This window comes from Bos indicus, chromosome 7, assembly GCF_029378745.1.
Source record: "Bos indicus isolate NIAB-ARS_2022 breed Sahiwal x Tharparkar chromosome 7, NIAB-ARS_B.indTharparkar_mat_pri_1.0, whole genome shotgun sequence".
Taxonomy (NCBI): Eukaryota; Metazoa; Chordata; class Mammalia; order Artiodactyla; family Bovidae; genus Bos; species Bos indicus.
Window position 1 is genome coordinate 7,919,842 of NC_091766.1, and position 14,125 is coordinate 7,933,966.

The following is a 14,125-nucleotide window of genomic DNA, read 5'->3' on the forward strand; positions in this document are numbered from 1 at the left end:
TTCAGAACAAGGTACATCCATGGAGACAGAAACACATTAATGGCTGCCAGGGACAGATGAAGAGTGACTGCTGACGGGGACAACATTTTCTTTAGGGTTGATGAAAATGTGATGAGACTAGGTAGAGCTGGTGGTTGCACTAAATGCCACTGAACTGTACACTTTAAAATGGTAAGTAATTTTATGTAAGGGAATTTTATCTCAATTAAAAAAAATCATCAGAGGCAATCACCAATAAATGCTCCAAATAGTGGTGATAGTTTGACAGGCATCGGGATAGTCACACAGCTCAATATATCTCCCCACATGATATTGATATTTACTCATTACAAGAGGGGATGGGAAGAGAATGGTACATTTACAGTAGAGAAACTGGACCAGCTTCATTCAAGCGATCAAAATCTAACAAGACCAGTGTTGAGGACTCATATCAGGTGCCTCCTGATACAACCCACGGAAGAGTACCAGCATCACTTCTTTGGCAGTTCTTGCCAAAGATACAGAGCCTGAACCTGGTCACGAGGAAACTGCAGCCCAGTTCACTAAGGGATGTTCTGTGAAACAGATGACCTTGCCTATCCAAAAATATCAACATCATGACAGACAAAGAAAGGCTAAGGAACTGATACAGATTAAAGGACATGAAGAAACATAACAATTAAATGCAACACATGGTCAGAGATTAGATCCTGGACCAGCAAAGAAACATGCTACAGAGGATATAACTGGAGAAACCAAAAACTGTCCGTAACTTGTGTGTTTGTATAAGAGAATGCCCTCGATCTTAGGAAACATTCAGTGATGATTTGGGGGGCAAAGGAACATCATAGCCACATCTTGCTTTCAAATACGTGTGCGTGCTAACTCGCTTCAGTTGTGTCCGACTCTTTGTGACCCCATGAACTGTAGCCCACCAGGCTCCTCTGTCCATGGGATTCTCCAGGCATGAAGACTGGAGTGGGTTGCTATGCCCTTGTCCAGGGGATCTTCGTGACCCAGGGATTGAAACTGCATCTCTTATGTCTCCTGCACTTAGTAGGTGGGTTCTTTACCACCCATCTGGGAAGCTCTGCTCTCAAATACATATATTATATAATATATTACATATAATTAAAAATTACATATAATTTCTTCAAAACTATGGTTTTTCCAGTAGTCATGTACAGATGTGAGACTTGGACCATAAAGAAGGCTGAGCACTGAAGAACTGATACCTTCAAATTGGGGTGCTAGAGAAGATTCTTGAGAATCCCTTGGACAGCAAGGAGATCAAACCAGTTAATCCTAAAGGAAATCAACCCTGAATATTCATTGGAAGGGGATGCTGGGATGCTGAAGCTCCAATACTTTGGCCACCTGATGCGAAGAGCCAACTCTTTTTCAATACTTTGGAAAAGATCCTGATGCTGGGAAAGACTGAAGTTTGCAAAAAGAGAAAGGAGTGACAGCGGATGAGATGGTTGGATGGCATCACTGACTCAACGGACATTAGTTTGAGCAAACTCCAGGAGATAGTGAAGGACAGGGGAGCCTGTCATGCTGCAGTCCAGGGGGTTGCAAAGAGTCAGACATGACTTAGTGACTAAACAACAATAATTATAAAGTAAATTTGGCAAAGTGTGGGCCGAGTTGGTGAAGCTGGATAAAAGGCCTATGGAAATTGCATTTTAAATTATTTCTAAATGAAAATTTAAAATTGCTCAAAGATCTCTGGGGTGCCCAGGTGACTGTCTCTCACCCTGGTGCCCCCGTGCTTAGCCCCAGTGCTCAGCTGCCTCATGGGTGAACCTCAGATTCCTGAGTTTCAGCACCTCACCCCCAACCCATTCCTCCTCACTACAGCCTCATCACCATGCTAAACACCTACAGGTCGGCCTGGTCTCTTTCTCCTTCTCCTCAGGGCCAGGGTGACCCCTGACCTGCCCACTCTCCCCTCCTTCCCTACTTGACTCAGCCCCCTCCTCTGTTTGCGAACCTGTCCCTCTCCTGAAATGTCTTTCTTTCAGTTCTGGGCTGAGCCCCCACTGAACCCTTCTCAGGGAAGCTCTGTCCTGGAGAGGGCAGGGGAGGTGTACTCCCAGCCGCTGAAACAACGCCAGACATAGAGCTTGAGCTTTATGTTGAATAAATGAATGAATGAATAAGTGACCCCTTCCCCCAAGCAGAGCCCTCACCAGCTTCTCTGCTGTGTCCCTCCCTCTGGCCCAACCCTAAGTCCTCAGTGCTGGAGTCTGGTTTTTTCTTCCCCAGAGTGGGGGCTTCTCTAGGCTGGTCTTGGGGCCTTTCCGGAGTACCCGTTCTTGCCACAGGGACAGAGCTCACTGCAGGGTGGTTGTTTTTCAGCATGACTGATTTTGGAAAAGGCAGTTGGATGAAACTGAGCAAGACTGGCTGAGCAGCAAAGCTGTGTAGGCTATGGGGTGGGGTGGACCTTTGGATATTGAGGAGGAAGGGGTTACTTTCAGGAAGCGCTGAGAGTAAGAAGGGGTGTGGGTATTTGGTAGCACACTTGAGACGCCTAGACTTTGTCCGAGGTCCGAGGCTGCAAAAATCGCCCAAGGCTCTTGGTCTGAGAGGGCCTGAGTTTAGAGTTGTGAATATTTCAGATTTTAAGTCCCCGAGGAAGCTCTGTGCACGCCTCTGCATTTGTGCATCCTGGCTGTGTATTCAGGAGCCTTGCAGGACGTGCCTGGTTTCAGTTTCGGGGTGTCGGGGCGGAGGGGGGGGAGTGGAGGGGAGTGTCTGTTTGTGCCCGGCTCCGTGTGTATTTCGGGCTCTGGATGTGTTTTGGGGAGCAGGGAGATGTTCAGGAAGTTGGGTGTGTCTGACACCTTGGGTTGGGCCCGCTGGCCTGAGTTTCCGAGAGGGTCTTCGGGTCCCAGGCTGTGTGGGTGGAGGGTGGGCAGGGACCCCAGGAGGCCGGGCCGGGGGCGGGGGAGTTCTGGGCCGGCCCTGGGGCGGGGCGAGCCGCCCAGGGTTGGGGGCGGGGCGGCCCGGCCGTCTCACTTCAGCGAAGTTGGCTGCGCGGAGGCTGGCCCCGGACGCGCCCGGAGCCCAAGGAAGGAGGGAGAAGGGAGGAGAGAGGTGGGAGGAGGGAGGGTCGCGGCCGGCCGCCATGGGGCCGGGGCCCCGGGGCCGCCGCCCCCGCCGCCGTCGCCCGATGTCGCCGCCGCCACCCCTGCCGTCCGTGCGGACGCTGCCCTTATTGCTGCTGCTAGCGGGGCCGGGGGCTGCAGGTGAGGGGCCGGGACCCTGAGGGCGGGATGGGGTGAGTGGGTGGGGGAAGGGGAAGAATGGAGTGCAAGGCCTCCCCGAGTCTGGGACTTGATGAGGGGTGGCGGGGGGGTGGGGCGGTCCCTGGGAATCAGGGACCAGAGCGCAGGGGCAGGGAGCGCAGGAGCCGGGGGCAGGGACTCCGAATTGAGAGTGGGGGCGAGGCAGGACCCCAGAGACCGGGGGAACTGTGGCCCGGGAGAGATGTGGGCTGGGAATAAAGGGACCCTGGAGCCCGGGACTGGGAGCTGGAGGTGAGCGGATCAAGATTAGCGGGCGAGTAGGGGGGTAACCAAGAATCTGGGGCTCTCTCACCAACCATGCCTGTCTAGAGCCCTGGGAAGGTCACGATTGGAATCCAAGTATCCCCAGGTCGGGGACCCCTCGCATAAAAGCTCCCCCTCCCCATGCACACACCCGGGGCAGGTCTGGCAGGGCTGGGGGCCGGAGGGGGCGCGAAGTTCTGGGAGCTCTGAACTCGGAGAAAACTTCCCAGGCCGGAGCGCGGCAAGACCCGGAACCGGAGCCAGAGCTGGAGCCATAGAGGCGCCAGCGCCCCTTCCCCCGCCCGCGGCCCCGCTCCCTCCCCCGGCTGCTTGGACCGGACGGCGTCCCGGGACCCTCTCCCCGCCTGGGGAAGGGAGGGGAGGGCTTGGGGCGCGAGCCCACGTGCTCCTCTCCCGCTCCAGCGCCCCCTCCCAGCAGCCCGACCCCCTCCCCAGCGGGCCCGGGGAGCCCCCCTCCCCTCCCCCTCCCCACTCTTCCCCTCCCCCGCCTGGGACAATGGCCGCGCCGTCTAGACACCCCCTCCCCCCCGGCAGCCTCGCGCTTTCTTTGCCAGACAAAGCGGGGACGGCAGCGGGGCCGGACCGGGGCTGCTGGGGCGCACCCCCAGCCAAGGGAGGCCTGGCCAGCAGGGGAGGGACGCGAGCCCAGTGGCCCTGGCCCTGGGTCTCTGGACGCCGCTGTGGGGCTCAGCCCAGGGAGGGGTGGGGAGGAAACAGGCCTCCCCAGCCCAGCCCAGCCCAGCCCTGGCCGGGCAGATGGGGCAGGAGTGGGCAGGAGCAGCTGCCCCCAGAGGCCAGCCGGCAGGCACACATGGCCTGTCACACACTCAGAGGACACACAATCTTGGATCACACATGTGGAGATGCAGATGTGTATGTGCGTGCACACACACACATAGGGTACACCCGCACACGTGCACACCCAGCTCACACAAGACACAGACATTCACAGCTCACACGTGCTCATACAATCACACATGTTCATACATACCCTGCACCACCAGCCCAAGGCCTCACACTCACTGTCTGCACACACTCAGATGCATATAGACAGATGCAAGGATATGCCTACACCCAGCTGACACATGCAGGTATAGGGGCACATCCAACCCATACCCAGACATACCCATGCACACACAAGTCACACACAGCACACAGCTATATACCCAGATACATAGTTCACATACATGGACACACAACAAGTTTCAGCCTACAAACATCTCTACATCCATGCAGACCATGCAGACACACACATGGCCCACAGGGCCCACTGCTCAGCAAGGCCCATGGCTCGTGTCATGTGGCCCCCAGCATGAGTTCACAAACACGCCTGGGCTCCTGTCTGGGTAATAGTGTCCTGGCTGCTTGTGCCTTGAAGGGGACAGAAGCCATGTTTAATGCATTCACATGTCCAGTTTATCTCATTCTCTCTCTCTCTTTTTTTAAACTCTGTCTCTGTCCTTCTTGATCTCCTCTCTGTGTCTGTCTGCTTCTAGTTTCCTTCTTTTATGTCTGTCTGTTTTTCTCATCTTCTTCCTCTCCCTTTCTTTCTCCCCTACTTGCACACACAAGCACACATGCACAAGCGGCCCCACACCTGCTGGCTCACACAAGGGCCCACTAACTCACACCCCGCCACACCCCTGACCCATCCGACAGGACAGTTAGACTGTGCCACACTGCAGAGAGACACAGTCCTTAAGGGTGAGGATGCTGGACAGGTCAGCTGTGCCAGCTGCCCCTCCCTTAACACAGACTCCGTCCCTGTAACACCCAGTTGCTGGCTGCGCACGGCGTTCGTTCATGCCCTGGCATCTCTCCCCAGAACTAGCATGCAGGCCTGCCCTGTTGGAGTAGATGCCCAGCATCAACAGAAGGAAGACCTGGGGCCCCAGGACTCCCCACTCCTGCCCCCTCCACAACCCTGGGATCTGGGTACACAGTCCCAGACCTCCCTTCAACCCTTGCAGCACCCCCACTTCCTGTCCCCCCTTGTGGCAGCTTCTGAGCCCCCACATCTGGCACAAGTCGGCCCCTCCTCCTGCCTGCCCCTGCCTTGTGGTTCCCAGGGCCCGAGTTGGCAGTGACAGCTGCAGCCCCAACAGCTGGGGCCGGGGCGGGGGGCCGTGGGAACTGTGAATGGGGGGGCTCCCTGCACTCGTAGAGACGCCCCCAGCCTGGTGCAGCTGTTGCCTGAGGGAGCAAAGGACGGAGTCTCAATCTAGGCTGGGGTTCCTGGGCGCCGGCCTGATACCCCCACCTTCCTTCACCCCCACCCAGCCCCCCCTTGCCTGGATGGAAGCCCGTGTGTGAACGGAGGTCGCTGCACCCAGCTGCCCTCCCGGGAGGCTGCCTGCCTGTGAGTGCCTGGCTCTGAGCCATCAGTGGGCCCTGTGTGGGGAGGCGGTCTGTCTTCTCCCCCTGCCTCTGTGTTCACCATAGATGCTTCCACCACTTCCTTCAAGTGTGTAGCTTGGGCAACCTCTTGTTTCCCCTTTGAGTGGAGCAGAGCTAAGAGTAGAGGCTCTGGAGTCTGCCTGGCTGGGGTTCAAATCCCACATCATGTTGCTGATGGTCTGACTTTTTAAGCCTCAGTGTCCTGGTCTGGAAAATGGGCCCACTAATGCTAACTACACAGAATTCTCTGCTGCCTGCGGTCTTGTGTAAATCCCCTGATGGACAGATAGTTATTCAATCAACAGACTTTCAGGGACTAGTAACAGTAGATTGGCAGTAGTGGGTATAGCATCTGTACCTTCCCACAGCTCAAGATTTAGTGGTGGGGCCACAGGAGCCCTGCTCTGCCACTTACTTTCTGTGTGACCTTGAGTGAGTCACTTCCCCTCTCTGAACCTCATTGATCTATAAAATAATGGTCCTTCTGCCTGATTTGTGACCAAAGTCCCCCCAAATGCAGTTGTTGGAAAGTGCAAGGAAAGGCAGAGGGTTGGGAAAGCAGGGCAGGGCCTGGGGAATTGCTGAGCAGAGGCAGACAGAGATCAATTTGAATTCTGGGCTCTGGGATAACCTTGAGCAAGTGCTTTGAGCTCTCTGAGCCTCATTTTTGCATCCGGAAAATGGGGCAATAACAGTTCTCTCCTTTATGGAGTTGATTGTAAAGATTAAGAGTGAAATCAGCATAGTGTCGGGCATACAGTAAGTGCTCAATAAATGGTATTTTTATTAATGTTACTGGTAGAGATGTGGAAAATAGGTGCCATAAGGAGAAACCGCTGAGGTTATGGGAAAATGCTTGGTTCCTTTTATAATATCATCATTAATAATAGCAGGTCACCCAGTAGCCATTGGTCGATTCATTAAATGCATCCATTTATTCAGCAACTTGTGTGTCCAGCCCAAGCTGGGTGGGTCTGGGGTGACTTCAGAGACCCTTTGAAGTTACACAGGCACTTTGACTCATCTGGATGGGGGTGGGGGGGTGTCTCAGCCTGGTAGAGCGGGTTCCTCGGGTTGGGATGGTGGGAATAGGGGGAAAGTGTGACCTCACCTGGCGCTACTCACCTGAGAGGCGGAGTCGCGGGACCGGGCGCCTGCGCTCTGGGACCCCGCGCCTGGAAAGCTGCCGACAGGTGAATGCGCCCCCGGCTGCCCCGCCCCCCCGACAGGTGAATCACCGGCCCGCGCGGCCTCCCGGAGCCCGGATCGCCCGGAGCGGAGCGCCGGGCTTAGTCTCCAGAGCTGGGCCTTGGGAACCTCTCCCCACGCCCCCGCTCATCCCCAGTTTCCTTCAAAGCCCTTTCGTGGACCCCGCAGTCTGTCACCGCTCCATGGATCCTCCAACTCTCAAAGTCTCTCAATCTCTAGTCTCTATCTCCTAGTCATCACCTCTTCCCCAGCCAGTCCCCCAAACCAAGTCCGTGCTCCCCGCCACCCCCACTCTCCCGCCCCCATCGGTCTCCGGTGAAGCCCAGGCGACTGGGCGGGGCGCGGGCAGCGGAGAACCAGCCCGACCGGTCGGCAGGGGCGCGGGGCACAGAGCGTGGGAACCCGCCGGGGGCGCCGGGAGCGGGCCGCGCGGCCACGCCCTGCCTGCCGTGCGCGCGCGCGCGTGGTCGCGGGAGGAACAACCCGCCGTGCTCTACACCCAGCGCAGCACGCCCCCTCCCGGCGCGCAGTCTTGGCGGCGGTCCTTGCCTTGCGGATCTTTGGGGAGGGGGTTTGGGAACTGGGTTCTCCCTCTGCACCCGCCCGTGCCCCGACTTGTTTCGCTGGGGGCTGGGGTGGGGGGAATCTTGTGGGTGACGCTAAGGACTGAGTCAGCTACTTAAGTTTAGCCCCAAGCGACCGGGACCGGCCAGAGGGAGGAACACAGGCGAAGGACGGGTAGCGTCGGGGGCCGGTCCAAGTCCCTCCCTCTGACCCCACTCTGGACCAGCGCCCTTCTGTACCTTCACTCTCAGGGTGGCCTTAGTGGGTTTGGAGGGGGCTGGAGGCTGAAGGACCTTCCCCCAACAGGGGGCCCAAGCATTGGTGGCCACCTCCCCGCAACGGAAGGAAGGAAGGGGTCTCTGTGCCCCCAGGAAAGGAACTGAGGCTTTGTGGAGGTCCTCCTGCCTGGCATGTGAGAGTTAGTCCGTATTGGTGAATGAGGCTGTGGGTTGGTGTCTTTGAGTATTTGCCAGCCCAGTGCATCGTGTTCGTGTGTCCCTCTCATCTGGTACATTTGGGGGTTCTGCCCGTCTTTGTGCGCCTGGGTGGTTGTCGTCTGGAGCCTGAGACCTTTTGCATTTTCCATTTCCTCTACTCTTCCCCACACAGGCTCATGGCCCCCTCCCTCATTTTCTTTTCCCACACAGTCTTCTTTTTTTCCCTCACTTTGTCTGGGAAAACATAGTTGCCTTTTCCCCACCCCCATCCCTCTGTTCTTATCCTGTGTTTTAGCTTCTTGTGGCTGTGGAACAAATGACCACAAACTGGGTGGTTTAAAACAACAGAAATGTATTCTCGCAGTTTTGGAGGCCAGGAGTCTTCACCTTTTCCTTGTAAGGACAGTTGTCACTCAGTTTAGAGCCAACTTGGGTAATCAGGATGGTCTCATCTAGACATCCATCATTTAATTACATCATTAATTACATTTCTTTTTCCAAATAAGGTCACAGTCACAGGTTCTTGGTCATGGACATAATTTTTCTGGGGCCACCACTCTATCCAACCGCATCCTTCATGGTCCCCATGGCCTGAACTACTCTTCCCTCCACTCCCGGCATGTTGCTTATTCATTCATTATTTGTATATCTTCTCTTTGGCAGACCTGGCTATGAACATCAAGAGGGTAGGGACCACTTTAATTGTGTTTGCTGCTGGGCTTCTCAGGTGGCGCTAATGGTGAAGAACCCACTTGCCAATACAGGAGACTTAAGAGATGTGCGGGTTCAATTTCTGGGTTGGGAAGATCCCCTGGAGGAGGGTATGGCGACCCGCTCCAGTATTCTTGCCTGGAAAATCCCATAGATGGAGGAGCCAGCCAGTCCATGGGGTTGCAAAGAGTTGGACATGATTGAAGTGACTTAGCATGCACGCTGTATTCCCATTGCTAAGAAGATAGTAGGTATGCTCAGGGAAACTGTTGCATGGATGTGTGTGTGTTTGTTTACCTGTGTGTTTTTGGTCTGTCTGGTGTGTATCTCTTATGTTCTGGGCTGTTCTGCCCTGACTTTCCCCACTGAGTCGTCTCTGTCTGCAGGTGCCCACCAGGCTGGGTGGGTGAACGGTGTCAGCTGGAAGACCCCTGCCATTCTGGCCCCTGTGCTGGCCGTGGTGTCTGCCAGAGCTCGGTGGTGGCAGGGACTGCCCGGTTTACCTGCCGCTGTCCCCGGGGCTTCCGAGGTAAAGGAGGGTCTGGAAGGGAGCTGAAGGCAGGCAAGGGTGTGGTCGGCCTGGGCTCACCATTTCTGGTTCCCGGCAGGCCCCGACTGCTCCCTGCCAGACCCCTGCCTCAGCAGCCCCTGTGCCCATGGTGCCCGCTGCTCAGTGGGCTCCGATGGCCGCTACCTGTGCTCCTGCCCACCCGGCTACCAGGGCCGCAGCTGCCGGAGTGATGTAGATGAGTGCCGGATGGGCGGGCCCTGCCGCCATGGTGGCACCTGCCTCAACACGCCTGGCTCTTTCCGCTGCCAGTGCCCAGGTGGCTACACTGGGCCACTGTGTGAGAGCCCCGCGGTGCCCTGTGCTCCCTCCCCGTGCCGTAATGGGGGCACCTGCAGACAGAGTGGCGACCTCACCTATGACTGTGCCTGCCTTCCTGGTGAGGGAGCTGTACCCAGGGGGAGGCAGCAGAGGTGGGGGCACAGCAAGCCTGCCTGGTAGTGACCATCCTTGTGCTCCACGCTAGGGTTTGAGGGCCAGAACTGTGAAGTGAATGTGGATGACTGTCCAGGGCACCGGTGTCTAAATGGGGGGACGTGCGTGGACGGTGTCAACACCTACAACTGCCAGTGCTCTCCTGAGTGGACAGGTGAGCAGTGGGACCTGAGGGAAGCCCTTGGATGGGCATGCGCCAGGTAACCGGACTCATGCGTCTGTGTGCCATAGGCCAGTTCTGTACGGAGGACGTGGACGAGTGCCAGCTGCAGCCCAACGCTTGCCACAACGGGGGCACCTGCTTCAACACACTGGGTGGCCACAGTTGTGTGTGTGTCAATGGCTGGACGGGCGAGAGCTGCAGTCAGAATATTGATGACTGTGCCACGGCTGTGTGCTTCCACGGGGCCACTTGCCACGACCGTGTGGCCTCTTTTTACTGTGCCTGCCCCATGGGCAAAACTGGTGAGTGACTTTTTTCCCTGAAGGCAGCAGGGAGTTGTTGATGGCTGTTGAGTGGGGCCAAGGATGGAGTCTGACTTGAATCAGACTTACGCTATGCTAGAAGCATAATTAAGCATATTGTTCTTAATTAATTAAGCATATGCTTAATGCTTATGCTAGAAGCTGGGTTTGGGGTGAAGGATAAGCCTGGGAGAGGCCTGGGAGGGCAGACAATCCAGAGAAGAAGTCACAGGAATGGAGAGCTAAACTGTGACTCATAAGGAGAGGGGACTTTTGGGAGTGGCAAAGATCAGAGATGTTTGGGAGGGGGACTTGGAGCAGAGGGCAGCGTATGTCAGGCAGAGGGTACTGCAGGGGCAAAGACTTAATGCTAGGACCCTCTTAGAATCATGAAAAGAGTCAACAGATTTTAAAAACAATATGTGGATATTTCCAACTTATTTTCAAATGGTTCAGAAAAAATAAAGTTACAATAGTTGAATCTAGGTGGTGGGTATATGAATAAACTTTTCTGTATGCTTAAATTTTAAATAAATGATTGGGGGAGAATAGCTACTAAATATGGGTGTGCATGCTAAGTTGCTTATGAACTGCAGCCCTGCCAGGCTCCTCTGTCCATGAGATTCTCCAGGAGAGAATACTGGAGTGGGTTGCCATGCCCTCCTCCAGGGGATCTTCCCAACCTAGGGATTGAACCTGCATCTCTTATGTCTCCTGCATTGGCAGGCAGATTCTTTACCACTAGCGCCACTTGGGAAGCCCACTAAATACACTGCTGGTTAATAAAAATAAACAAAAAAACCCAAAACACTACAATGTTCAGGGATGTGGGACCTTTGGGCAGAGCTGGGGGATGGTCTTCCCTTGACTTCTACTTACTCTTTCCCAGGACTTTTGTGTCATCTGGACGATGCTTGTGTCAGCAACCCCTGTCACGAGGATGCTATCTGTGACACTAACCCAGTGAATGGCCGGGCCATCTGCACCTGTCCACCGGGTTTCACAGGTGGAGCTTGCGACCAGGACGTGGACGAGTGTTCCATTGGTGAGGGGGCGCAGTCTGAGGGTAGGGAAGGAGGGGAGAGGCTGCTCCTCGGCCACCCACACCCACACTGACTGTTACTCCACCTTGCAGGTGCCAATCCTTGTGAGCACCTGGGCCGGTGTGTGAACACACAGGGCTCATTCCTGTGCCAGTGCGGCCGTGGCTACACCGGTCCGCGCTGTGAGACCGACGTAAATGAATGCCTCTCCGGACCCTGCCGCAACCAGGCCACGTGTCTGGACCGCATAGGCCAGTTTACCTGCATCTGCATGGCAGGTGTGTGGTGGGCGTGGCTGGGGCGGGGCCTGAGGCTGGGAGGCAGGGCGAGAAAAGCCTTCAGGCAGAGGGGCCCAGAGCAGATAGAACTGGAAGGGTGAGAGACTAAAGCCTGGGATGAGGTGGAGGCGGAGCCAGAGCAGAGTCTGGGGGCATGGTTGGGTGGAGTCAGTAGAACCTCAGATGGGCTGGGAGTGGAGTCTGGGCCTCAGGACGGCACTGTGGGATGGTAATGACATGAGGGCAGGAGCAGGGTCTGGAGTGGAGGTCAAAGTGGAGACTGTGGACAGAGATGCACTGATGCTGGGGTGGGATTGAGGTTGGGCACAAGGCTATGGTGGGCCCTCGGCTGGGAGCTGGGGAAGAGGCATAGTTTGAAGAAGGAAGAAGGACAAGCCCACATGGAGTCTCTTAAGCCTTGAACCAGCTGGGGCCACACTGAATGCAGATCCAGCCTGAGTCTGAAAACTGAATGTAGGGATGAGTTGAGGGGCAAGGCCAAGGCTCAAGGGAAGCGGGGTATGTCCCCCCTTGCTCTCCCTTCAGACCAGAAGCTAAACCCTCATTGCCGTAATCCCCCTCCCTCTATCCCTCCAGGTTTCACAGGCACCTATTGTGAGGTGGACATGGATGAGTGTCAGAGCAGCCCGTGTGTTAACGGTGGGGTCTGCAAGGACAGAGTCAATGGCTTTAGCTGCACGTGCCCCTCGGGTGAGGACTCTGGGCTAGGGAGCCTGAGAAAGACCTTTTGGGGCAAAGACTCCAGGATGGGAGCTTATAACATCGTGTTAGTGGCTTCCTATATAGCAGATACCACCTTATGAAAAACACTGAAGTTAATTTTAAAAGTAAATGGGCTTTCCACCCAAACCAGGCAGCACGGGTGAGGGGTGACTGCTCTGACCCTACTTGGGTCTCTGTTTATCTCACACTCCCCGCTCCAGGCTTCAGTGGCGCCATGTGCCAGCTGGATGTGGATGAGTGCGCCAGCACACCCTGCCGGAATGGAGCCAAGTGCGTGGACCAGCCAGATGGCTACGAGTGCCGCTGCGCAGAGGGTGAGGGTGGGCCAGTGACACGACTGCAGGAATCTGGAGGCAGGGCTAGTGGGGGAAAAGGGCCAATAATACGCTTGGGGGAACGTTGCGGGCAGAGCTGCCACAAGGCAGGCCCGGAGCAGGACCAATGAAAGAGCCAGGAGGAGGAGCCAATCCTGGACATAAGCAGAGGTAAGGCTATGCGGTGGGCCCAAAGGATCTGGCAGGATAGATGCGCACTGGATTGGAGGGACCCCGTCTGACCCCCTCCACCCCCAGGAACCTCCCGTACTGTCCTGCTCTGTCACTTCAGTTGTGTCCACTCTTTGCAAGCCAATGGACTGTAGCCCACAAGGCTTCTCTGTCCATGGGATTCTACAGGCAAGAATACTGGAATGGGTTGTCATGCTCTCCTCCAGGGGACCTTCCCCACCCAGGGATCGAACTCATCTCTCCTGCATTGCAGGCGGATTCTTTACCCACTGAACCACCTGGGAAGCCCAGGAACCTCCCATGTGTCCGCATCTCCAGTGGAGGGAGAGGCAAATCAGGGCTGACGGTGTAAGGATTGGAAGCACGGTCTCGCTAGGGTTGTGATTTAACTTGTAGGGTCCCGGCCAGGGACAAGTCTCGGAGGTGGCCGCTGGATGGCCTCTGGAGGCCAGCCAGGGGCGGAGCCTGAAATGAGCCCGCCTCCTATTGGCTCAATGGGCCAGGCCTGAGGGAGAACTGAGTTAAGATTGGGCAGAGGCCATGGCTGTGGGCAGGACCTTGGCCATTGGGTGGAGCCTGACCCTCTGTCCCCCGCAGGCTTCGAGGGCACAGTGTGTGAGCGCAATGTGGATGACTGCTCGCCTGACCCTTGCCACCACGGGCGCTGTGTGGACGGCATCGCCAGTTTCTCGTGTGCCTGTGCCCCGGGCTATACAGGCATGCGCTGTGAGAGCCAGGTGGATGAATGCCGAAGCCAGCCCTGCCGACATGGGGGCAAATGCCTAGACCTGGTGGACAAATACCTCTGCCGCTGCCCTCCTGGCACCACAGGTAGGGCCAGGAGCTGGGCTGGGACAGGAATAGTACATCTGATGGGACACAGAGGGTTCAGGAATGGTGTTTCTGGCAGGTCACGGTGGTGGCAATCCCAGTCATGTTCCCCTTCTGCAGGTGTGAACTGCGAGGTGAACACTGATGATTGTGCCAGCAACCCCTGCACCTTTGGAGTCTGCCGGGACGGCATCAACCGCTATGACTGTGTCTGCCAGCCTGGATTCACAGGTGGGCAAGTGGCTGCCATGGAAACGGGGTCTTTATAGCATGAGGGTGAAATCATCTATCTTTCCTGGCCGGGTTTTGCCCCTCTCTTTGCACGTGCTTGTCCTTAGGGATTGTCCATGCTTTGCCCTGAGATTTTTGCTTTCTCT

General features: G+C 56.2%; 1 protein-coding gene across 1 annotated transcript in view; it reads left to right on the forward strand.

Annotated features, from left to right (window-relative positions):
• Window positions 1-3,085: 3,085 nt before the first annotated feature.
• The window catches only part of NOTCH3 (notch receptor 3), a 39,757-nt gene continuing 28,717 nt past the window's right edge, over window positions 3,086-14,125 (forward strand). Inside the window, exons 1-12 of the mRNA XM_070792633.1 lie at window positions 3,086-3,236; window positions 5,841-5,919; window positions 9,265-9,407; window positions 9,487-9,825; window positions 9,913-10,035; window positions 10,113-10,346; window positions 11,236-11,391; window positions 11,482-11,667; window positions 12,265-12,378; window positions 12,612-12,725; window positions 13,515-13,748; window positions 13,869-13,979. Of these exons, the coding sequence (XP_070648734.1) occupies window positions 3,116-3,236; window positions 5,841-5,919; window positions 9,265-9,407; window positions 9,487-9,825; window positions 9,913-10,035; window positions 10,113-10,346; window positions 11,236-11,391; window positions 11,482-11,667; window positions 12,265-12,378; window positions 12,612-12,725; window positions 13,515-13,748; window positions 13,869-13,979 (1,954 nt within the window). The 5' untranslated portion in view covers window positions 3,086-3,115. The remainder of the gene's footprint in view (window positions 3,237-5,840; window positions 5,920-9,264; window positions 9,408-9,486; window positions 9,826-9,912; window positions 10,036-10,112; window positions 10,347-11,235; window positions 11,392-11,481; window positions 11,668-12,264; window positions 12,379-12,611; window positions 12,726-13,514; window positions 13,749-13,868; window positions 13,980-14,125) is intronic.